Below are 22,937 nucleotides of genomic sequence, written 5' to 3' on the forward strand. Positions count from 1 at the left end.
TTGAGCCACAGCGCCACTTCCGGCTTTTTTCTTTTTTCTTCTGTGGTGCTGAGGAATCGAACCCAGGGCCTCAGGCATGCAAGGCAAGCGCTCTACCACTGAGCCACCTTCCCAGCCCCTCTCAGGCTTTTCTTCCCGGGGCTGGCTTCGAACCGCGATCCTCAGACCTGGGTCTCCCGGTGGTAGGGATTACGGCGTGGGCCCGCGCCCGGCACCGAGTCCTCACCTGAGTCTTCCGAGTTTCCCCCCATTTTCTGCAGTTAACAACAGAAAAGGATCGCGCGGTGCGGGGTGGGCGGCGGGCGTGGGCTCGCGGGGCTCAGCCCGCACAGCCCGCGCCCCGGGGGCTCGGCCCGCGCCCCCGCGCTCCCCGCCCCTCCCCGCGCCGCCCCGTCCCCGCGCTCCCCGCCCCCTCCCCGCGCTCCCCGCCCCCTCCCCGCGCTCCCCGCCCCCTCCCCGCCCCCGCTTCCCGAGGCGACCACGCCCCCTCGGGCGTCACGGCCCGTGCGGAGGCGGGGCGTGCGCATGCGCGGCGGGCTCCGAGGCGGGGGCGCGGCGGCCGAGGCTCTCACTTCCAACATGGCGCACGCAGGAGGTGGAAGCGGCTCCGCGGGCCGGGGACCGGGCGGCGCTCGCTGGGGTCGTCCGGGCCCCGGAGGCCACGAGAAGTTGCCGGTGCACGTGAGTGGCGGCTCGGTTCTCCGGTGGGACGCGTTTCTGTCAGAGTCCCCGCAGCCCGGCGCCCCCCGCCGCGGCCGCGCCCGGGGCCTCCGCGCTGCGCAGCCGGGGCCGCGCCGCCCCCCGGCCTCCTCAGGCCGCGGCCGCCCCGCGGGAGGGCGGGCGGGCTCCCGGGCCCCGGCCCCGACTCCGGTCCCGGCCCCGACTCCGGCCCGGTCCCGGCCGGCCCAGTTTCCCCCCCCGCCCCGACCTCGGCCCCGACCCCGGCCCCGACCCCGGCCCCGACCCGGACCCCGGCCCCCCCCCCCCCCCCCGCCCCGACCCCGGCCCCGACCCCGGCCCCGGCCCCCCCCCCCCCCCGCCCCGACCCCGGCCCCGGCCCCGACCCCGGCCCCGGCCCCGGCCCCGGCCCCGGCCCCGACCCCGGCCCCGGCCCCGACCCCGACCCGGGCCCCGGCCCAGCACCCCCCCCCCCGCCCCGACCCCGGCCCCGGCCCCGACCCCGACCCGGGCCCCGGCCCAGCACCCCCCCCCCCCGCCCCGACCCCGGCCCCGACCCCGACCCCGGCCCCCCCCCCCCGCCCCGACCCCGGCCCCGGCCCCGGCCCCGACCCCGACCCGGGCCGACCCAGCCCCGGCCCCTCGGCTCGACTCCGGCCCCAGCCCCGCCCCCCCGCCCGCCCCCGGCCCGACCTCGGCCCGGGTCCCCCCGCCCCGGCCCCGACCCCGACCCAGCCCCGCCCCCCCCGGTCCCCCTTCCCCCCCGGCCCCCCCCCCGGCCTCAGCCCCAGCCCCGGCCCCCCACCCCCCGGCCCCGACCCCGGGCCCCCCCCCCCTCCCCGCCCCAGCCCCGGCCCCCCACCCGGACCCAGGCCCAGGCCCGCCTGAACGCCCCTCCCCGCAGGTGGAGGACGCGCTCACCTACCTGGACCAGGTGAAGATCCGTTTCGGCAGCGACCCCCGCCACCTACAACGGCTTCCTGGAGATCATGAAGGAGTTCAAGAGCCAGAGGTAGCGCGGGCCGGCCCGACGGGCTTCCCAGCTCCCTGGACGCCGCGCCCCACTCCGGGAGCCTCCCCCGGGGACCCCCCGCGCCCCCAGGCCCACCTGCGCCACGGGAGAGGAGGCCCATCCCGCCCCACAGAGCCTCCCGGAGACAGGCCCCGCGGCAGCCCCTCCTGTACACCCCAAAAGCCCATCTTCTCCCGCTAAACCCTCAACGTCAGAGAACGTCTCCGACGTTTGCTACGAGCTCCGCTAGCTGGGAGCAAGCCCTGTCCCCCTGCCCCCCCCCCCCCCCGGGTCCTGGGAGGCCTCTGCTCTGGTAGCCTCTCTTCCATGTTCCCAGAACCCCTCCCCACTCTTCCGGAGACCCCGGGCGCCCCCCTCGCCGGGGACAGCCCCTCCCAGGCCTCCACAGTTCCGGGAGCCCCTCCCCTGGTCCGGTTGGCCATAGACTGAGCAAGGGGTGGGGGCCGGTCCATCCCCTTCCCCCTGCAGCCGCCGACCTTGAGCGGGGGCTCGGGAAGGGGAGGGCTGCCCTGCGCGGCTCCTCTCGGGCTGGCCGGGAGAGGCTGCGGGGGAGGGGAGGGCCAGCCTGGGTGCAGTCGGAGCTCGCTTTTATGTAAAATGTTGCTGTTTTGTTCTGGAAAGATACGGAGGCCTTAGTCTGTTCTCTGGCTTTACAGGGGTGGTTTTGTATCTTTCGTTCTGTGTTCAAGGTGGCTCCACCCGACCAGGCCTGCTTGCCGCGAAGGAGGCGCTGCTGAGCTCTTAAGACCTTGCTATTGCTAATAGGAAATACTACAACATACCGATATTAGTTTTTTGGGGTTACAGCATCAGGAGGGTTAAAGAAACCGGTACCTCGGTCTCTCTAGGTTTTGTAATCCTGGTATGCCCCACACCACAGTGGCAGAGGTAGACCCGGAACTCACGCCTCTAAGGCGATGTTCAGGTCTCATCCTACTGTGCTGCTCTTAGTGGGTGTGGAGGGACTGGCCTTCAGTGGGTGCCTGTGGTCCTGAGGCAGACCTCAGCTGCTCCCTTGTGAAAAAGAAAAGCGGCTTCCTGTGGCACATGCCTGCAGTCCCAGCTTCTCAGAGGGCTGAGTTCTGAGGATGGCAGTTTGAAACCAGGCAGGAAAATGTGAGGTCTTCCAATCAATAAAAAGCTAGTAGTGGAGCTGTGCTTCAAGCGGTAGAGCTCCAGCCTTCAATGAAAAAGCTAAGGAAGCCAGGTTCCAGTGGCTCATTCCTGTCATCCTAGCTACTCAGGAGTCTGAGATCCTGGGGATCTCGGTTCAAAGCCAGCCTGTGCAGGAAAGGCGAGACTTTTATCTCCAATACACCACTAGAAAACTGCTGTGGCTCAAGTGATGGAGTGCTAACTTTGAGCTGAAGAGCTGAGGGACAGCGCCCAAGCCCAGAGTTCAAGCCCCGTGACTGACAACAACAAAAAAGCTAAGGAGTAGCAGTACTGTCACGAGAGAAAAAGTGGGCATTTGCGCTTTGACTTCTTTTCAGAATCTAGTGCGCATGCTTACAGTGATTTGCGGCTGGCTCTGTGCTGTGTGTGTGGCTTTTGCCATGAGGGCTCAGGGAAGCAGCAGGAGAAATGGAGTCAGGGCAGCAAGTGGGCATACCAGGTACAATGAAATGTGCTGTGCTGTTGCCTAAGAGTGGGACCTGTGTTTGCTTTTCGTTTCCAAGCCTCTTAACCACTGTGCTGTTATTTCTCTCAGCATTGATACTCCTGGGGTCATCCGACGTGTGTCTCAGCTCTTCCACGAGCATCCTGACCTCATCGTGGGATTCAATGCTTTCCTGCCTCTTGGGTACCGGATAGACATTCCCAAGAACGGCAAGGTGGACACTCAGTCCCCTGGGGGCCAGGTACGCTGCCGGGGTGCAGGGGAGGGGCCTCAGCCTGTCGCTGTGCGGCTGCCTTTGTTATTCACAAGACCCCAGGCATGGTCTCTGCTTCTGCTAGACTAACTGCTTCTCACCCATCAGAATGGATCCAAACACACAGACTGCAGCCTCTGCATCCCCCCCCCCCCCCCCAAGCTGAGCGGGTGCTGCGTGCCTCTAACTTAATTAGGAGGAAATGCCAACAGAACTTCAAGTTTTTGCGTTTTAGGATTTAGAGTTTGAAGTGAGCGTGGACATAACTAGTGAGACCCCATCTTGAAAACAAAATTTTTAAGAGGGCTGGGGGTGTTCAGGGGCAGAGCACTTGCCTAGCAGGTCCCCGGCCCTGGGTTCAATCCCCCGTCCTGCCTCCTCACCCCCCCCCCCCCCCGAAAAAAAAGGATTCAGAGGGAGGGCAGCTCAGGGTATATAGCACAAGGCTGCGGGCTCCATTCCTGGTCCATGAATGATAGGTTCCTGGGTCAGGAACATGTCAGCCCCTCTGTAGCTGCCGAGGCGGGCTGGGGGACCCCACCCCTGAACCTGGCCACGAGCCGTTGCTGCCACTAGCAAAAAGTGGAAGACTAGTTAGTGCTGAACAGGGTCATTCGACTAGCTCTCAGCTGGCAATCAAGCCTTTCTGGGATGCTGGGGCGCTGTCGTGTCCCGTCCCGTCCCCCCGTCCCTCGCCTCTGTAGTTCCTCCTTGCTAGAGGAAGGAGTGTGGACAGTGAGCAAGAGCACGCTGAACTGTCGTTGCGCTGTGAGTGTGATGGTCTTTCTAGTCTCAGCTGTACATGGAAGGCTTCGCAGTGCATTGTGGGTTGTCTAGCTGCACCTTTGGCCTCTGTCTCCTGCAGAAATGGCTGTCTCAGGCTTTGGTAGTCTTAGCTGCTTTGGAGACAGATCTGGAAGATTGAAGTTTCAGACCAATGCAGGCAGGGAGCTTCTGGGGTTCCATCGCCAATTAGTCTAGCAAAAAACCCCACAAAAACTGGTAAGGCGGTGCTGCTCCAAGGAAGTGCCTGCCAAGCTCTAGGTCTCAAGTTCAAGGCCCATTACTAGTGCACACAGAACATCTCACCTCTTTTTTGGTCCGGTCATGGGGCCTGAACTCTGGGCCTGGGTGCTGCCCCTCAGCTCTTCAGCTCAGGGCTAGCGATCTAACTTCAGCCACAGCGCCCCTTCCGGCTTTTTTTCTGCTTATGTGGTGCTGAGGAATTGAACCCAGGGCCTCATGCATGCTAGGCAAGCACTCTACCACTGAGCCACCTTCCCAGCCTAGCATCTCATCTCTTGTGAGCCACTAGCTCTCCAGTACAAGGAGCCATAGCTGGGCCGGTGCAGACCTGCCACCAACAGAACAGACATGGACTTTGGGGAAAGGAGTCCACAGGGGAGCTGGCAGTGGTGGTGCCGGGTGGGTTGAAACACTGCTTTTCTCCGTGCTTCCACGATGAGGATGTAGTGGAAAATTTCAAGATTTAGTAGCCTAGGCCGCTGAATTCCTCAGCTGTGGGCCTGGAGACTCAGCCCTCGAGTTCTTACCAGAGGGGCGTGGCTGCCCCTCCCAGGGTGCTAGTCCATCTGGGCATCGCGTTCTCGTTCTGCCAGCCCCAGGCAGGCCAGGTCGTCCCTGCAGAAGAGGTGGCCTCCTGCCCCTCCGACCCACCCTCAGCTTTGCCCAGGGAGGCTTCTCAGGGACAGTGGTGCACTGGGAGGCCACCCCTCCCCATCCTGGCTCCCTAGATCCTTGGAGTGGCTCCTCCCCCATGCGTGTCCCCAGCTGCGGACACACATGGCCTGTGGCATTCACGCATCCACTCTCCCCGCAGTGAACACGGCCTTCAGCGTAGGTCTCTGTTCATTCTGTCCTCAAGATCGCCAGCTGCAGCTGAGCGCCTCTTAGGTGTCGAGCTGCTGCCTCTGATGGATCGGTTCACGCTGTCTTGTTTCTCCAGGACACATCCTGGGTGTCCAGCGGCCTTGGCCTCCAGCCACAGTGTCTCCCAGTGTCCCCAGGTGCACAGCTGCAGCCCTGGCCAGCTCTCAGCCTTGAGGCAGCCCTGCTTGGGCTTTAGGTGCTGTTGCCTCCTGAGATGGCCTGTCACACTCGTGTGCCACAGCTGGCACAGCTTGGGTGGCACCCAGTCTCTGAGTTGAAGTGTCAGGGTGACACCAAGACAAAAGAGGAGGTGCCTGGTGCCCGGCCACTGTCCCCACAGCAGCCACTGTCCCCACAGCGGCGGGGCCTGGCATTGCTCATGGGGTCGGTCCTGTTGCAGGAGAATGCTCATGGCGAAGGTGCGGCCGACTTCAAGCCGCAGGCCGCAGCGGCAGCAGCCTGCAAGGAGGAGCGGGGCCCGGGGCCCTTGGAGGCGGACTCGGTGGAGTTCAACAATGCCATCAGCTACGTGAACAAGATTAAGACTCGCTTCCTGGACCACCCGGAGATCTACCGCTCCTTCCTGGAGATCCTGCACACCTACCAGGTCAGAGCCGCTGCCCCCCCCCCCCCCCCCCAGCCTTCCCCCCTGCCCAGCTCGCTGCCCATGCTCTGCCTCAGCCATTGGCTTGCTTTGTTTCCTTTGGGGCTATGAACTCACATTGCTCACGGCTGACACATTACCTCTTGAAAGACAGGCCTCTTAGCTCTTTTCTTCCTTTTTTGTGAGTTGTGGGGTTTGAACTTGGGGCCTGGGCGCTGTCCCTGAGCCTCTTTGTGCTCAGGACTAGCACTCTACCCACCACTTGGGCCCCAGCACCACTTCTGGCTTTTGAGTGGTTAATTGGAGATGAGAGTCTTGTGGACTTTTCTGCCCAGCCTGGCTTTGAACTGCGTTCTCACATCCCAGCCTCGGGAGTTAGCTGTAGGATGACAGGCGTGAGCCACTGGCGCCCAGCTTGCTTTGTTTCTTGAGCTAGGGTCTCATTTTTGTCTCACGCTCTCCTGGATTTTGACCCACTGTGGCTGGATGACTGCATCATCCGCTTTCTCTGGGAGGACGGTTCTCAACTTTCTGTCTGTCTGGCCCCATCGTGTCTTCTGGACCTCCCGAGTAGCTGGGAGGACTGTGGTGGGCCTTGGCACCCCACAAGTCATTTAAGGGTGGTACCTGCGCACAGGCCATGCAGCGGTGGCTCACACCTGTGATCCTAGCCGCTCAGGACAGAACCAGCCCAGGTAGATCGATCGGAGTGACTCAAGTAAGCAGCAAACAACGGGAAGTGGCGCTGTGTAAGGCTCGCATGGTAGAATGGTAGTCTTGAGTGAAAAAGTTGAGGGACAACGCAAGGCCGACAGTGCGAGTTCAGTACTCAGAAGCTGTGTGGCCCACGCACAGCGGAGGAAGTGTGAGACACACCCGATTCGTTCTTTGAGATGGGATGTCCTTTTTCACACGTAGGGTTGGCCTCACGTGTGACCCCCTACTCTCTGCCTCCCGAGTAACGGGTCAGATAGGAGCTGCTGTGGAAATGTTTGCTGTCCGTGGTGTGGGTGACACGGGCGGGCCTGGCCAGCGCAGACACACCAGGCGGCTGTCAGGTTGGAGGCGAAGGGAAGAGGAGGAGGGGTGGGCAAGGAAGGACAGTCTTTTGTGTCTTCAATGGGAACCTGGTGTGCGCATAGCCCTGCACCTGGCCGCCACCAGCCTGAGTGCACAGCCCTGCACCTGGCCGCCACCAGCCTGAGTGCACAGCCCTGCACCTGGCCGCCTGCGGCTCTCCTCGACTGAGTTGCATCAGAGCAAGTGGTTCAGGTTGTTCCCACCTCCCCCCACCCCCCCACCCCCGCCTTCCCACGGTGGGGTGTGTGGCCTCCAGTCAACACCGCCCTGAACTTGTCCTGGGATATTCCTCCCTGAGTCGCTGGGGCCTAGGCCCCGGGATCCCGAGGGACCCCGTTTGTCCAGGTCTGCTGGTGGCCGTGGGATGGCTGGGCCACTCTTCCAACTTGTATTTTTTTTTTTTGCCAGTCATGGGGCCTGCTAGAGCTGCTGGGGTTTTACACTCAGGGCCTTTGGTTTTGCTAGGCAAATGCTTTACCACTCAAGTTGTATTCCCAATCTTTTTACTTCTAGTTTTGTTTTTCAGGCTGAGCCTCAAAGAAACTGGCTTCAGACCATGAGCCTCCTACCTATGCCTCCTTTGTAGCTGGATTACAGGCGTGTGCTACCGCCCCTGGCCCTCAATTAAGTGTGGATTGAGTGGCCTCTGCTCCTTTCTGCTTTGGCTTTCCCGAGCCGTGGGGCTGGCGGGGAGGGTTGAGCACGTGGGAGCACCAAGGCCCCCTCGTCCATCCAAGCTGCCGAAAAGGCAGACGCCCCAGGCGAGGCTGCCTGGCTCCCTGCCTGCCGGGCCAGGGGCTGAGAGGGTGGGGCGGTGCCCGAGGGGCTCAGGAGCCGTGAGCCCACGGAGGCCCAGCCCGGCCCAGCCCGGCCGCAGCTTCTGCGCTCCCTGTGGGCTCGGCCTGGACGCGCTTCTAAAGCCGTCCAGCTTCCAGCCCCTCCTCCTGGGCTCTCCTCCCAGGCCCCTGTGGGGAGCCTTTCTTCCGCACCCCCTCTTTCTCAGTGTCCGCATGATGCCCGCCCAGCTCAGCCAGCCTTGCGTCCACCCGCTCCCAGTGTGCCCACACTCCCGGCCCCAGTCTTGTGCTGCTCCTCCGCTGCTCTGTGGTGGCTGCAGGCGCGCCCCGGCTCCCCGCACCCCTGGCGCATGCTGACGCCTCCTTTCCCTCCCCGCCCCGCCCCTAGAAGGAGCAGCTGCACTCCAAGGGCCGTCCGTTCCGCGGCATGTCGGAGGAGGAGGTGTTCACCGAGGTGGCCAACCTCTTCCGTGGCCAGGAGGACCTGCTCTCCGAGTTTGGCCAGTTCCTGCCCGAGGCCAAGCGCTCCCTGGTGAGTGAGCACTGCCCGGTGAGTGAGCGCGGGCTTGGCAGGGGGGAACGGGACCCCCCACTCGGGGTGCGGGCTGCCAGATTGGCCCTGGCCAGGTCCTCTGGGCCTCTCTGGTTTAGAGGCCCCTGGGGTGGGGCTGGGGTCCCACCACCCCGTGCCCACTCTCGAGAGCCCGCCTGTGCATAGCCGGCTGTGGGAGGTGCAGGAGGAGCTGGGGGTGGGGGTGGGGTGCAGAGGTGGGTGAGGAGGGGCTGGGCTGGGCAGGTCTGGGGCCCGCACTGACCCCACTTTCTCCCCCAGCTGTGGCCTGAGACCGGCGGAGGCTGCTTTTTCCTTTTGGTTCTCATTTTTGTTTTCTGGATCAGCAGAAGGCTCTTTTGAAAACTTGACATGAAATCTGTGTCAACATAAAGTTCACATGTTAAAGCGCACCCTTGAGTTGCATTACTACACCCCATGTTGCGCAGCCGGCACCTCTTAAGTTCCCTTTCAGCCCCTAGGCCCCCCCCTGAAAGGAGGCCCGTCCCCGGAGCAGCCCCTCCCAGCCCCCAGCCGCCATGGCCTGCCTCCTGCCCTCACTTTCCCTCGTGGGGTCTCTGTGTGTTTTTCAGTGTCATATTTCCCTGTCTGCGTTCTTGGGGTGAGTGTTCTACTTCCCATGGCTGAGTTTGGTTTCCATGTGTGCGCGTGCGTGTGTATGTGTGTGTAAATGAATCCTAGGGCTTGAACTCAGGACCTGAGTCCTTCCCCTGAGCTTTGTTGATCAAGGCTAATACTCTACCACTTGCGCCACAGCACCACTTCTGGCTTTTGGGTTGTTAATTGGAGATTGTCTCATGGACTTCACTACCCAGGCTGGATTGAGTGGTGATCCTCAGGTCTCGGCCTCCTGAGCAGCTGAGGTGATGGAGCGCTGGGCGCTGGCTCCCACGTGCGGCCGGTTATCCGTGCCGTGGTGTGAAGAAGGATGGCTCCCATGCTTGCTTTATTGCAAGTCAGCTCGCTGGCTGCTGTGGGATCTGGCAGCGGTCTGTGGTCTGTGAAGTAGTTCCCAGCAGCGCCCCGGTGCCCTTTCCAGGCTCCTGTCCTGGTTTCTGGTCTCTGTCCTCCCAGGTGGCGTGGGTGTGGGTGGTGCTCCTCGCACAGGCTCTCGGGTGGGATCCCCCGCTGCGGCCAGCTGGCTGCGTCTGAACCGCCCTGGAGACGCACAGCCTGTCCCTTGCCCGTCCCGTCCACCGGGAGCCTTGGATCGCCCCGATGTGCGCCATTGCCCACATCTCCCTGCCAAACTGGGGTCCCCCCACGCTGTTGGCTTGCAGCAGTCCTGTGGCTCTGGCCTGGGCCTGTGTGGAAGGCCGCTGGGGGGCCTGTGCCCTGAGGCAGAGTCCTTGCAGTGCCCCCCGCGCAGCCCAGGCTGCCCTGGATCTCCTCATCCTACCGTGGCTGCTGAGATTACAGGGCTGCCTGCCAGGCTGGAGACTGAATTTCAGTGACGATCCTTAGTTGGATTTTTGCGGGGTAGGCATCGGGGTTTTGGTGAGGTGAGGCTGGTTCCCTAGATGAGGGCAGGGTGTCTCGGGGGTGTCCACAAGCAGACCCCCGTGGTGGCCCACTCAGCTGCGCCCTGCGCCTGGGCAGCTGCCGGGCCGCTCTGCCGGCGGCTGGGCTGTGGCCACGGGGTCAGGAGGCCACTGCAGGAGCCACAGCTTTTCCCGGCGCTGCTGTGGGAGCGGCAGGGATGCTGGATCCCGGGGTGTCGTCCTGGTGTAGGGGAGCCCCCCTTGAGTGTCCTGTCTGCTTGAGTGCTGTGTCACTGTTTTGTCTGTGTCTCGTGTGACATGGGGCAACACGGGTGTCACCCCCTGCCCTTGGTGACACTGCCTGTGGCCACTGTGGGGGGCCCCAGGCCGCATGTCAGCACACACTTGCAACATGGGGGAGGGTCACCACACTGGGCATCTGGGCCGCCCATGGGCCCCTTCCTCCTGAGGCCCCTTCTAGATCATCTCCCTGTGCCCATGTCACCTATGTCCTGTGGGTGGGCCCTGTTCTCTGGGGGGAGTGGTCTGGGGCCAGCTTGCCCCACTGCAGGCTGCCTGGCTCCAGGGCCACCCTACCCTGGTCCCCACAGGGAGGGGGGACACCCTGCATCCTCGTACACTCCCCCAAGCAGCACCCAGGGTGGGGCTTGGGAGGGGCATTCCACAGGCCTCCGCTGGAGATGGGGTGGTGGGTGGGGTGCGGCTGGCCTTGCCACCCTGCCCAGGATCCAGCCCCTCCTGAGGGCCATTGGCCCAAAAGCCATGCCAGACTCCCAGCCTGGGCAGCCCCTTCCCAGAATCCCACTTGCAAGCCCCGTCCTCTGCATAGGCCCCGCCCTGCACAGCCCCCTCCCCACAGTCAGCGTGGGCCTGGGCTGGGGGGCAGCTGGGGACACAGGTGTCCCACATGCACTGGGGCCTCAACCCATCCCAGCAAACCAAGGAACCAGTCAGACCCCAGCCAGCTGGAGTGGGGAGCCCCAGGGCAGCGCCCCCCCCACTAGGGGCGGTCCCCACCTCAGGGAGTCAAGCACCTCGGGGATGGAGCTCCCCACTAGACCTCCCCGGGCCAGGCACCCGCCACGTGGGTTCTGCACACGGCATGTTGGACACATCTTAGAGCAGGGCAGCGGTGGGGCTGTAGTGTGCCACGCAGGCCCAGCCCGGCACGCGCTCCTGTGCAGGGGCAAATCGAACAAGCAGCTCTCACCGGCCACCTGCTGCAGCCTAGCTTTGCCCTGGAGAGTGGGAGCGTGTCTGGGAGTTCACCTCGCCATGTTCACACAGGGAAGGGCCGGCAGCGGCCAGCACAGCTAGGCCCAGCTGGAAAAACACAGGAGACCCTGGGTGCTTCCTGTGCGTGGCCCAGCCCGCCGGCCGCGTGGTGCCTGTGGCTGCAGGGCATTGACCACAGGGGTGAAGGGGCTGCAGGCGGAGGTGCTAAGCCGGCCTCACCCCTGGAGCAAGGGTCCCCATCCTCACCTGTCCCCCTTCATGTTTGAAGACCTATAAAAAGGAATTCAGCTCAATGGGTACACATTCTGCAGTGACAGTTCTTGGAATAGCTTTGAGCCTTTCAAGAATTAAGTTACTAAGTGCAACTTTGTGAGGAGGGCGTGCTGTGTAGCCCAGGCTGGCCTCTAAGCCCGTGCTGGGATCACAGGCACGCATCTGCTCCTCCAGCTATTTCTCTTTTTTTTTTTTTGGGGGGGGGGTGTCATGAGGCTTGAACTCTGGGCCTGGGCGCTGTCCCTCAGCTCTCCAGCTCAAGGCGAGCCCTCTACCACTTGAGCCACAGCACCACTTCCAGTTTTCTGGTGGTTTATTGGAGATGAGAGTCTCACGGCCTTTCCTGCCTGGACTGGCTTTGAATCATGATCCTCAGATCTCAGCCTTCTGAGTAGCTAGGATGACAGGAGTGAGCCCCCAATGCCTGGCTGTAACTTTCTTTTAAGAGACAAAAGTCTTCATCTAGGCCCAAAGTCTTCCTTACTTTTTATTCCCCTTGATAGCCAAAAGTGGAATATCTCTCCAAGAATAGGTTCCCTAGAACCAAGTTTCAGCATCTTTCCAAGGAAACTGGTTACAGTTCAGCACACTGTGTCCGTGGACGTGTGTTCTTGATCCCTCGAAGTTAGAGCACCAGATGCCCCAGGAGATGAACTAATTCCACCTCGTAGTGGTGTGTTCATTCACCTGTGCGTTGTTACCATCATTACCGTTCACGCTGTCGGCTGGGAAGGCCAGGTGCTAGGATGGACATCCCAAGGAAAGTAGACTTCCCTCCTCCCTCAGTTCCCTGTGACTCAGAGGAAAAGTTTCCTTTGTCTAGTTGAATTTATCCTTTGCCAAAAAAATAAAAAGTGCACTGCCCTGCCCCTTGGTCAGCCCTTGGCACCGGGCGGGGGCTGTCGGCGCTGATCTCGTTCACTTAGTGCTGTGGAGGGTGGCACGTGCTGTCCGGCTTGTTTGGTATGCCACCACTCCACAGCAGCCGTGTGTGCTTCCTGTGTGCTTCGTGTGTCTGTCCAGGTCCCCCTGGTGGCCTGGGAGCAGGGATTACAGCAGGGGACCCCATTTCGGGGTGTTCCCCAGAGGTACTCTGCTTCAAATGAGCATTGCTGACAGTCCATGATACGGAGATAAGCCCCAAATCAGCTAGGATGCACTTCCACCCCTCAGACATGCACTGTTCTGCCAAAGAATCCAAACCCTGGCCTGCAAGGCACCTGCACCTGGGGCTTGGAGGGCACCGGCTTGCTGCACCTGCTGCCTTTTACCCAAGATGCTTTGCATCTCTGAGTGTTCACATGTGAGGCAGCGTGATTGGCTGATGGGCCACCCCCTGCACCGGCACCTTCAGTGTACCCTCCGGTGCCTTCAGCCCGGGCCTCTGCCTCTGGTCTCCTGCGTCTTCTGGTTGTGTGAGTTTGCTGGGAACACGAGCCTCTGCCCCAGAGAATGTGGAGAATCGTGTTGGAGACCCAAACTAGAACCCAGTCTCTGATGCGTTCATTCATTGGCTAGCTCTTTCACCTGAGCCATGTCTCCAGTGTGTGTGTGTGTGTGTGTGTGGTATTAGTGTTTGGCTTCTGCCTTGTGCTTGCTAGCTACCTACAGAGCTTTTTGCTTTAGGTGCTTTTCTGATCAACGCATATTTTTTTGGCCTTGGCCTAAATCTGGCTTTGGACTATGTTCTGCTCTGACCTAGGGCTTTCTGCATAGCTGGAATTATAGGCACATCCTCCATGCTCAGTTTCCATGGGGGTTCTTTTTTTTTTTTTGTCAGTCGTGGGGCCTGAACTCTGGGCCTGGGCGCTGTCCCTCAGCTCTTCAGCTCAAGGCGAGCGCTCTACCACTTGAGCCACAGCACCACTTCTGGTTTTCTGGTGATTTGTTGGAGATCAGAGTCTCAAGGACACCCAGGCTGGCTTTGAACCACGATCGTTGGATCTCAGCCTCCTGAGTAGCTAGGATGACAGGGTGATGTACCGGTGCCTGGCTCAGCTCTTCCTTTTTACCCAAGCTGGCATTGAACCCCAATTCTCAGAGTCTCTGCCTCACAAGCAGTTGGCCTTACAGTCATGAGTCACTGCATCAGCGCCGTGAGCATCTGCAGAGCCAGGTGTTGGCGTCACCTGGCATGCAGAGGTCCTGGCCTGTGGCGAGTGACCGACGCTGGGGCTGAGCCCGAGCGGGCTTCCATTCCAGCCATAACGATGCGTGTGCCATGTCCCCAGTTCACAGGCAGCGGGGCGTGTGAGATGAACAGTATCCCGAAGAGTGAGCAGGAGAAGAGCCTGGAGCACAGCAAAAAGCGCTCTCGGCCCTCGCTCCTCCGTCCGGTGTCCGCGCCGGCCAAGGTAACGCAGCGGCGTCCTCCCAGGCCGGCCTCTGCCTGCTGACCTGAGCCCTGCAGAGTGCCGGGCGCTGGGGCTGGGTCGCTGGTCTATTCCCTCCCTGGTCACCGCTCTGCATTCATGGGGCTCTCATGTCCACTGCACCGGTGAGGAAATCGAGCACCCGCCTCCCTTCTCAGGGCTCCGCTATGGTGGCTTCTGAACCCATCATCTCCTGGGCATTTTTTGTTGTTGTTGTTTCTGGTGGTTCATTGGAGATAAGAGTTTCACAGACTTTACTACTACTTTACTACTTGGGCTGGCTTTGAACTGTGATCCTCATATCTCAGCCTCCAGAATAGCTAGGATGGCAGGTGTGAGCCACCAGTGCCCGCCTACTTGGCCGTTTTTTTTTTTTTTTTTTTCCGGTCATGGGGCTTGAACTCTGGGCCTGGGCGCTGTCCCTCAGTGCTTCAGCTCAAGGCTAGCGCTCTACCACTTGAGCCACAGCGCCACTTCTGGCTCTTTCTGCTTATGTGGTGCTGACTTGAACCTCATGCGTGCTAGGCAAGCATCTACCCCGAGCCACCTTCCCAGCCCCTCCTTGGGCTTTTCTTAGTTGAGTTTCTAGTGTAGTAAAATTTCCTTCCCTTTCGTTATATGCGCCAGACTCAAAGTACTGTCCCTTGCTGTGGGCGTTCGGCTGGACGCCCTTGCTGTCCCCGGCGTGCTGTGGGGGGCTTGGCAGGGCAGTGGTGTCCGCCAGGCCGAGGGCTGTGGCCATGCTCGGGTCTGCTGTCTGTCCATCTTAGGTAGAGAAACCTTTGCAGAGCCATTGCAGGTGCTGCAGCCCTCCCGTGCCCTTCCCGCCTGTCCCCTTGTTGCTGGCTGGCTCAGTAGACAGGACCAGGTAGGGCCTCGAACCCCTGGCCTGGCTGGGGCTGCTGTGGCCGTCACTCCTCCCCTACGTCCATGATGGCGCTGCCCCCCAGGTTGACACGAGTCAGGAGGGCAGCGGGGTAGCCCTGCCAGGACGGGCAGCAGGACTGAGCGGCCCCCCCAGGCCCCCAGGCCACCCCTGCTGCCTGCCCTAACCCTCCGCATGTCTCCACAGAAGAAGATGAAGCTCCGTGGAACCAAAGACCTGTCCCTCGCCGCCGTGGGCAAGTACGGCACGCTGCAGGAGTTCTCCTTCTTTGACAAGGTGGGCCCTTTGGCCTGGGGGTGGGGCCAGAGCGGAGCAGGGGCGGAGCCATGGAGGGCGGGGCCAGAGCTGAGAGAGGGGCGGGCCCACAGCCACCTGAGGTTGGGTCATGGAGGGGCGGGCCCATAGAGGGACAGGGGTGGGACCGTGGCGGGTGGGTGGAGCCAGAGGGGAGCAGGGGGTGGAGCCATGGTGGGTGGGGCTGAGGGGGGCAGGGCTCGGCGCACTCCCAGGGCCAGCGAGGGCGCTCTGGTAAGTGGCCGGGTCCTGACCCTGCCCCCTCTCCTCCACAGGTGCGCAGGGTTTTGAAGAGCCAGGAGGTGTACGAGAACTTTCTGCGCTGCATTGCCCTCTTCAACCAGGAGCTGGTGTCGGGCTCTGAGCTCCTGCAACTCGTTAGCCCGTTTCTAGGGTGAGTAGCCCCATGTGGCCGCCAGGTGCTCCGGATTCCGCATGTGCACGTCCACCCACCGCCTGGGTTAGTTTGTGGGTGACTTACCAGCTGCTTTAAATTGTTGCTGAGATTACTACAGATGCACAAGCATTAGGAAGAAATCACAGGGGGAAGGCTGGGGTACCCTGTACCCAACTCCTCCAGGTACCAGCTTTTTCTGGCCAAATTTAGAAAAAGGTAGAAAAGCAAAATTTAAAAAATGCAAAAAACAACATCAGGGGGCTGGGAAGGTGGCTCAGTGGTAGAGCGCTTGCCTTGCATGCCTGAGGCCCTGGGTTCGATTCCTCAGCACCACATAAAGCAAAAAGAAAAAAGCCGGAAGTGGCGCTGTGGCTCAAGTGGCAGAGCGCTAGCCTTGAGCTGAAGAGCTGAGGGACAGCGCCCAGGCCCAGAGTTCAGGCCCCACGACCAGATCCCCCCCCCAAAAAAAAAAAAAAAACCTTGCCAGCAGAGGGTACAGGTCCGCTGGTACCCCAAATCTCAGTTGCATGGTACAGTCTCCGTTGCTGTGTTGCTCCTGGTTGCGGTGGATTAAGGGCCGCGCAGTGGGTTGCAACAGGCTTGAGTAGGACAGACTCACTGACCGGAGGAGGGCCGTCTCCACGCCTGCTTTCTCTGCTGGCCTTCCTGGCACTGAATTCCATCGAGGCCACTGTCACATTTCCAGATCATTCTTGTCCAAAGGCCTGTGGGATGCTAATGTATGATGTGTCTTTGAAGGAAATTTCCAGAACTCTTTGCACAGTTCAAGTCCTTCCTGGGGGTGAAAGAGCTGTCGTTTGCACCACCCATGAGTGAGCGGTCTGGGGATGGAATCAGCCGAGAAATCGACTACGCGTCCTGCAAGCGCATTGGGTCCAGCTATCGGGCGCTCCCCAAAACCTACCAGCAGCCAAGGTGCAGCGGGAGGACGGCCATCTGCAAGGAGGTAACTCTCCCTAGGGGGGTCACAGGCCAGCTAGGCTGAGGACCCCGTCTTCCTCAGCAGATGCCCTGGGTCTCCTGTTACAGTTGAGACTGAGTGACAGACTCCATCAGAACATTTGACAGCATTGCGGCCCCTGACCAGCTTCACCCTTGGACATTCAGATGAGTGGCGCATTTCCAGAGTCCAGGTGTGCCCACTGCATTCCAGGTTTATAGTCCCGGGGTCAGCAACGTGCTATGAGGCCCCGGTGGCCCACTGCCTGTGTTTGTGAATTATTTTTTTGTCTGTCCTGGGGCTTGAACTCTGGGCCTGGGCGCTGTCCCTCAGCTCTTCAGCTCAAGGCGAGCGCTCTACCACTTGAGCCACAGCGCCACTTCTGGTTTGCTGGTGGTTCCTTGGAGATCAGAGTCTCACGGACTTTCCTGCCCGGGCTGGCTTTGAACCACGATCCTCAGATTTCAGCCTCCTGAAAAGCTGGTATGACAGGTGTGAGCCACCGACGCCTGGCTACGTCAATAGTTGTATTGGCACACCACACAGCCACACGCGTGTGTGGATGCAGCCAGTGGCTACTTAGCACAAGGGCAGAGTTGAGCATTGCAGACAGAGCCACGGCCCATCAAAGTTAAAACACTCCTTCACGACTTCACCGGGCTCATGATGAAGTCAGGGTCTTTGTGTGTCCCATGATGCTTTGCACTGGCTCCTCCCTAAACAGGTGCTGAACGACACCTGGGTGTCCTTCCCCTCCTGGTCTGAAGACTCGACCTTCGTTAGCTCTAAGAAGACGCCCTACGAGGAGCAGCTGCATCGCTGTGAGGATGAGCGCTTCGAGGTGCGTGCGCCACCCCTGCCGCCTTTCTCTGTCCTCCCTACTCTCCTGCTGCTCGTCTGCAGTGGGGAGGACCTCGGGGCCGCTCACCGGCGAGAGCGTTTGCCCCTAGGAGGCCCCGCCCACTGCTTCTCCTGGAGGCCCCGCCCCCAGGACCCCGCCCCCTGCCGCATGCTGAGTCCAGCCTTGTGAGCTTGGGATGGGGCCTCAGGCAGTAGTAGAAGGTGTGTCTAGCTGTGCACGTCTGTGCTTTGCACGTGTGTCAGTCCTGTGACGTCGCACTGTATCCTCCAGTCAGGATCCTGAACAGCCCAGGTCCAGGTGAGACTGCTGCACTTGCGCACACCGGCACTTCGCCACCTCAGGACCTTGTGGAATGGTGCAAACAGCACGCCAGCCCTGCGCTGCCGTGGCCCGGGCCGAGTCCTCACTCCTGCCCTTGAGTTACTGGGCGCTACTGAGCTCTTGGGCCCTGAGGACCATCCCTGTCCTCACATGGTGTAACTGTCACCAGGACCACACCACCCCGCAGCCCGCCCCTCGCCTTGGCCCTCCTTGAACCCCATGTCTGGCTGCCAGCCTCTGCTGGAGCCGACCTCCTGCTTCCTTCCGTAGTTAGACGTGGTCCTGGAGACCAACCTGGCCACGATCCGGGTGCTGGAGAGCGTGCAGAAGAAGCTGTCACGGATGGCGCCTGAGGACCAGGAGAAGTTCCGGCTGGACGACGCACTGGGTGGCACATCCGAGGTGATCCAGCGGCGCGCCATCCACCGCATCTATGGGGACAAGGCCCCCGAGATCATCGAGAGCCTCAAGAAGAACCCAGTCACAGCCGTCCCCGTTGTCCTGAAGAGGTGTGCTGGCCCCGGGGAACCCCTCGCTCCATCTGTCCACCCCTCCCCCCACAGCCTTTCTTTTGTGGCCCAGGCCGGCCTAGAACTCAGGATCCTTTGGCCTCAGCCGCCTGCATGCTGGCATTGTGACTGCATTCTTGGCTCCCTCCCAGCACCGGTTGGGGCAAGCAGGAGGGTAGGCTGCCCCTGGCACCCCCCCACCCCGGCCCTGAGCCCCCTCACCCCGCAGGCTGAAGGCCAAGGAGGAGGAGTGGCGGGAGGCCCAGCAGGGCTTCAACAAGATCTGGAGGGAGCAGTACGAGAAGGCGTACCTCAAGTCCCTGGACCACCAGGCTGTGAACTTCAAGCAGAACGACACCAAGGCCCTGCGCTCCAAGAGCCTGCTCAACGAGATCGAGAGCGTCTACGATGAGGTGAGGCCCAGGCTGCCCTGCCGGGTCCGGCCGCTCCCTGCGCGCCCTGCTCCCTGGGGGCCCTGCTCCCTGCGCGCCCTGCTCCCTGGGGGCCCTGCTCCCTGCGCGCCCTGCTTGCTGCCTCCATTGCAGCTCAGCTGCAGAAGAGCAAGGCAAAGCAAGCTGCTTCCTGCACACGCTGCCCCCCTCTGCCCCCCACAGTCCGGCCCCTGCCCCACTCATGCATCAGGAACCCACCAGTGGATCTGGGCAGGGGCTCTTGTCCAACCCCGCCCCGAGCCTGGGAAGGGGGTGCACACTTGGGGTGAGGGTGAGGCGGGTCCTGATCCCCTGCCTGCCCAGCACCAGGAGCAGCACTCGGAGGGGCGCAGTGCACCGGCCAGCGAGCCGCACCTCATCTTCGTGTATGAGGACCGGCAGGTGCTGGAGGACGCCGCGGCGCTGGTGGGCTACTACGTGAAGCGGCAGCCGGCCATCCAGAAGGAGGACCAGGCCACCATGCAGCAGCTGCTGCTCCGCTTCCTGCCCGGCCTCTTCTTCTCCCAGCACCCAGGGCCGGGGCCTGAGGAGCCGGGGCCCGAGCGCGAGGGGCCGGCGGGGCCCAGCGTAGAGCCGGCCGAGCTTGGGAAGCCCGTGGGGCCCGGGCCCGAGGAGGCGGCCCGGGATGACGTGTACAGCCTGTTCTTTGCCAATAACAACTGGTACTTCTTCCTGCGCCTGCACCACACGCTGTGCGCGCGGCTGCTCAAGATCTACCGGCAGGCGCAGAAGCAGCTGCTGGAGTACAGGGCGGAGAAGGAGCGGGAGCAGCTGCTGTGCGCTGGCCGCAGGGAGAAGGGTGGCGACCCCGCCATGGAGCTGCGTCTCAAGCAGCCCAGTAAGACCCGCAGCCCAGAGGCAGTGTGCCCCAGCGCCCCAGCGCTCCACGCCGGCAGGACACCACACTTTGCCCCTCCTGGCACGCAGTCACTGTTTGCTCAGGCGCTGCCTTTCCTGAGCCCCGCGGACAGGTTTAGGCAGATGCTGCATTCCCTGGTGACCATGGGTTCCTCCAGGGGCGGCTGTGTGGGTTGGCGAGGGCTGAGGGACACACGTTGCCTTTCCCTGGCTTCCCCAGAGCCTGATGCCGTAGTGAATTAGAGGGCCCCATTCTCTTTCCTGGCTGAGTCTTATTGCACGACATGCTCGGTGTGCATGAGCGGGCACTGTCCCCTCCCAGGTGAGGTGGAGCTGGAGGAGTACTACCCCGCCTTCCTGGACATGGTGCGGAGCCTGCTGGAGGGGAGCATCGACCCCGCGCAGTATGAGGACGCCTTGCGGGAGATGTTCACCATTCACGCCTACATCGGCTTCACCATGGACAAGCTGGTGCAGAACATCGCCCGCCAGGTGAGCAGGCGGGGCGGCCACACCCGGCCCTGGGGGTCCATTTGGCAGGTCAGGCTGTGGTCTGGTCTGGTTTGGCTGTGGCGTGGTAGTCTGGTGTGGTCTGGCAGGCTGTGGGCCCCACCTAGGTCCCCCTGTGTGGCCCATCAGGACCCCAGGCTTCCCCCGCACCTAGCAGAACTATCCTCACGGCTGGGACCCTGGCCGACTTCCCCCAGAGGAGGTGGCAGCGTCCGGCCTGCTCTCCCTCTCCAGCTGCACCACCTGGTGAGCGACGACCTGTGCCTGAAGGTGGTGGAGCTCTACCTGAACGAGAAGAAGCGGGGCGCCGCTGGGGGCAACCTGTCCTCCCGCTGCGTGCGTGCGGCCCGGGAGACCAGCTACCAATGGAAGGCCGAGCGCTGCATGGCGGATGAGAACTGCTTCAAGGTGAGCCTGGCCCCCGGTTCCCGGCCCCGGCCCCGTCCCGGCCCTCCAACAGGCCGCGCCCAGAGCCCCTGCTGGAGCCCCGCCCCTATGGTGACCGCCCCTGCTGGCCCTGCCCCAGACCACGCCCCCAGCCAGCCCCGCCCTGGGCTCAGGCCACGCCCCCAGAGCCCCACGCCCGGCCCCGCCCCTCCCCAGGTGATGTTCCTGCAGCGCAAAGGACAGGTGATCATGACCATCGAGCTCCTGGACACGGAGGAGGCCCAGACGGAGGACCCCGTGGAGGTGCAGGTGAGGCTCCCCGCGTCCCTGCAGAGCACGGCGGGGTCGCTCCCTCCCGCCGCCCAGCTCTGGCACCAGGGAGCTCCGGGCCCGGCCCGGACCCCAAGGGCTGAGGGCTCGGCTCACAGGCGCTGCGGCCTGGGCCGTGCGGTGGCGGCGAGGTTCAGGACAAGGAGGTGTAGGGGGCTCTCCAGGCCCCGCTCCCCGGATCTCAGGCTGACCGTCTGCAGCCCGGCCCAGCGAGCACCCCGGGCCGTGGGCAGGCAGGGGTGGGGGGGCCGGCCCGCCCGGTCCCCGCCCCGCCGCGGGGTCCAGCCCCCGCTCAGGCCCCTCCTGTCCGCCCGCAGCACCTGGCGCGCTACGTGGAGCAGTATGTGGGTCCCGACGGCGCGGCCGGCCCGCCCGCCGCCGGCTTCCTGCTGAAGCCCGTGTTCCTGCAGAGGTGAGCCGCCGGGGCCGGGCGGGGGAGTCGCGGGGCCGGGGCCGGGGCCGGGCCGGGGGAGTCGCAGGGCCCACGCCGGGGCTCACGCGCCCGCCGCCCGCAGGAACCTGAAGAAGTTCCGGCGCTGGCAGTGCGAGCAGGTGCGGGCGCTGCGCGGCGAGGCCAAGAGCTCCTGGAAGCGGCTGCTGGGCGTGGAGAGCGCGTGCGACGTGGCCTGCCGCTTCCGCCTGGGCTCGCACAAGATGGTCTTCGTGGTCAACTCCGAGGACTACATGTACCGCCGCGGCACGCTGGGCCGCGCGCGCCAGGTGTGCGCAAGCCCCGCCCCGCCCCCTCGGGCCCCGCCCCCTGCGCGCCCCGCCCCCCCTGCACCATCCTCAGCCCCCTCACTCCTCCGATGACGGCGGCCCCGCCCTCACCCAGGCCCCGCCCCCCGCCCCCTGTGCCATCCTCAGCCCCCTCACTCCTCCGATGACGGCGGCCCCGCCCTCACCCAGGCCCCGCCCCCCACCACGCCCCCTGCGCGCGCGCGCCCCTCACTCCTCCGATGACGGCGGCCCCGCCCTCACCCAGGCCCCGCCCCTCACCCAGGCCCCGCCCCTCACCCGGCCCCGCCCCCCGCAGGTGCAGCCCCTGGTGCTGCGGCGGCACCACCGGCACTTCGCGCGCTGGCACGGGCGCTGGCTGGAGCAGCACGTGACGGCCGAGGCGGCCGGCCTGGTGCAGGACTGGCTCATGGGCGAGGAGGACGAGGACATGGTGCCCTGCAAGACGCTGTGCGAGACGGCGCTGGTGCACGGGCTGCCGGTGACCCGGTACCGCGTGCAGTACAGCCGCCGCCCGGCCTCGCCCTGAGCCCTCCCAGGCGTGAGGCGGGGCCCAGGGCCTTCCAGAAACATCCTCCAACGCACATATTTATTCCTTTACGCCCCCTAGCGCCCAGACGTGGGCCACGCCCCGCGGCTTCTGGGGTGAGACCCCGCGTGGACCTCGCCCCCGCCCTCCGCCTTGGGGGCCGCCACCGAGCCCCCCGCATGCGCGCGCAGCCGTTTTGAATGTAGTTTTCCTTTTCTATTTATTTGCACACTAAAGGTAAAAATAAATCTTGACTACAGGCCCGGGTCCCCGCGTCTCCCCCGGCCCCGCGCCGGGCCCGCACGCGCGCGTCCCCGTACCGCAGGCGTGCCCGTTGGCGCCAAACACCTGCCTGCCCTGCCCTGCGCTGCCCTGCCCCGCCCTGCCCTGCCCCGCCCCGCCCCGCCCTGCCCTGCCCCGCCCTGCCCTGCCCCGCCCTGCCCCGCCCCGCCCCGCCCCGCCCTGCCCCGCCCCGCCCCCGCCCCGCCCTGCCCCGCCCCGCCCTGCGCTGCCCCGCCCTGCCCCGCCCTGCGCTGCCCCGCCCTGCCCCGCCCTGCCCCGCCCTGCACTGCCCCGCCCTGCCCTGCCCTGCCCTGCGCTGCCCCGCCCGGCCCGGCTCTGCGCTGCCCTGCCCGGCCCTGCCCGCCCTGCGCTGCCCCGCCCTGCCCTGCCCTGCGCTCCCCTGCCTGCCCTGCCCTGCGCTGCCCTGCGCTGCCCCGCCCTGCCCTGCCCTGCGCTCCCCTGCCTGCCCTGCGCTCCCCTGCCTGCCCTGCCCTGCGCTGCCCTGCCTGCCCTGCGCTCCCCTGCCTGCCCTGCCCTGCGCTGCCCTGCGCTGCCCCGCCCTGCCCTGCCCTGCGCTCCCCTGCCTGCCCTGCGCTCCCCTGCCTGCCCTGCCCTGCGCTGCCCTGCCTGCCCTGCGCTCCCCTGCCTGCCCTGCCCTGCGCTGCCCTGCGCTGCCCCGCCCTGCCCTGCCCTGCGCTCCCCTGCCTGCCC

The 22,937-nt window shown here is 63.7% G+C and overlaps 1 protein-coding gene across 1 annotated transcript; it reads left to right on the plus strand.

The window, feature by feature from the left end:
- The first annotated feature begins 535 nt into the window (after positions 1 to 535).
- Sin3b (SIN3 transcription regulator family member B) lies at positions 536 to 22,140 on the plus strand. The gene is given in 20 exon segments (XM_042670602.1): positions 536 to 681; positions 1,583 to 1,636; positions 1,638 to 1,690; positions 3,423 to 3,573; positions 5,876 to 6,082; positions 8,345 to 8,488; positions 13,770 to 13,892; positions 14,983 to 15,072; positions 15,366 to 15,484; positions 16,247 to 16,454; positions 17,173 to 17,289; positions 17,902 to 18,140; positions 18,370 to 18,553; positions 18,896 to 19,430; positions 19,773 to 19,942; positions 20,195 to 20,368; positions 20,564 to 20,656; positions 20,995 to 21,089; positions 21,193 to 21,397; positions 21,714 to 22,140. Coding segments are annotated over 20 exon segments (3,294 nt in total). The 5' UTR covers positions 536 to 579; the 3' UTR covers positions 21,945 to 22,140.
- The last annotated feature ends 797 nt before the right edge of the window (positions 22,141 to 22,937 follow it).

This window comes from Dipodomys spectabilis, unplaced genomic scaffold, assembly GCF_019054845.1.
Source record: "Dipodomys spectabilis isolate Male_0828 unplaced genomic scaffold, ASM1905484v1 ptg000573l, whole genome shotgun sequence".
Taxonomy (NCBI): domain Eukaryota; kingdom Metazoa; phylum Chordata; class Mammalia; order Rodentia; family Heteromyidae; genus Dipodomys; species Dipodomys spectabilis.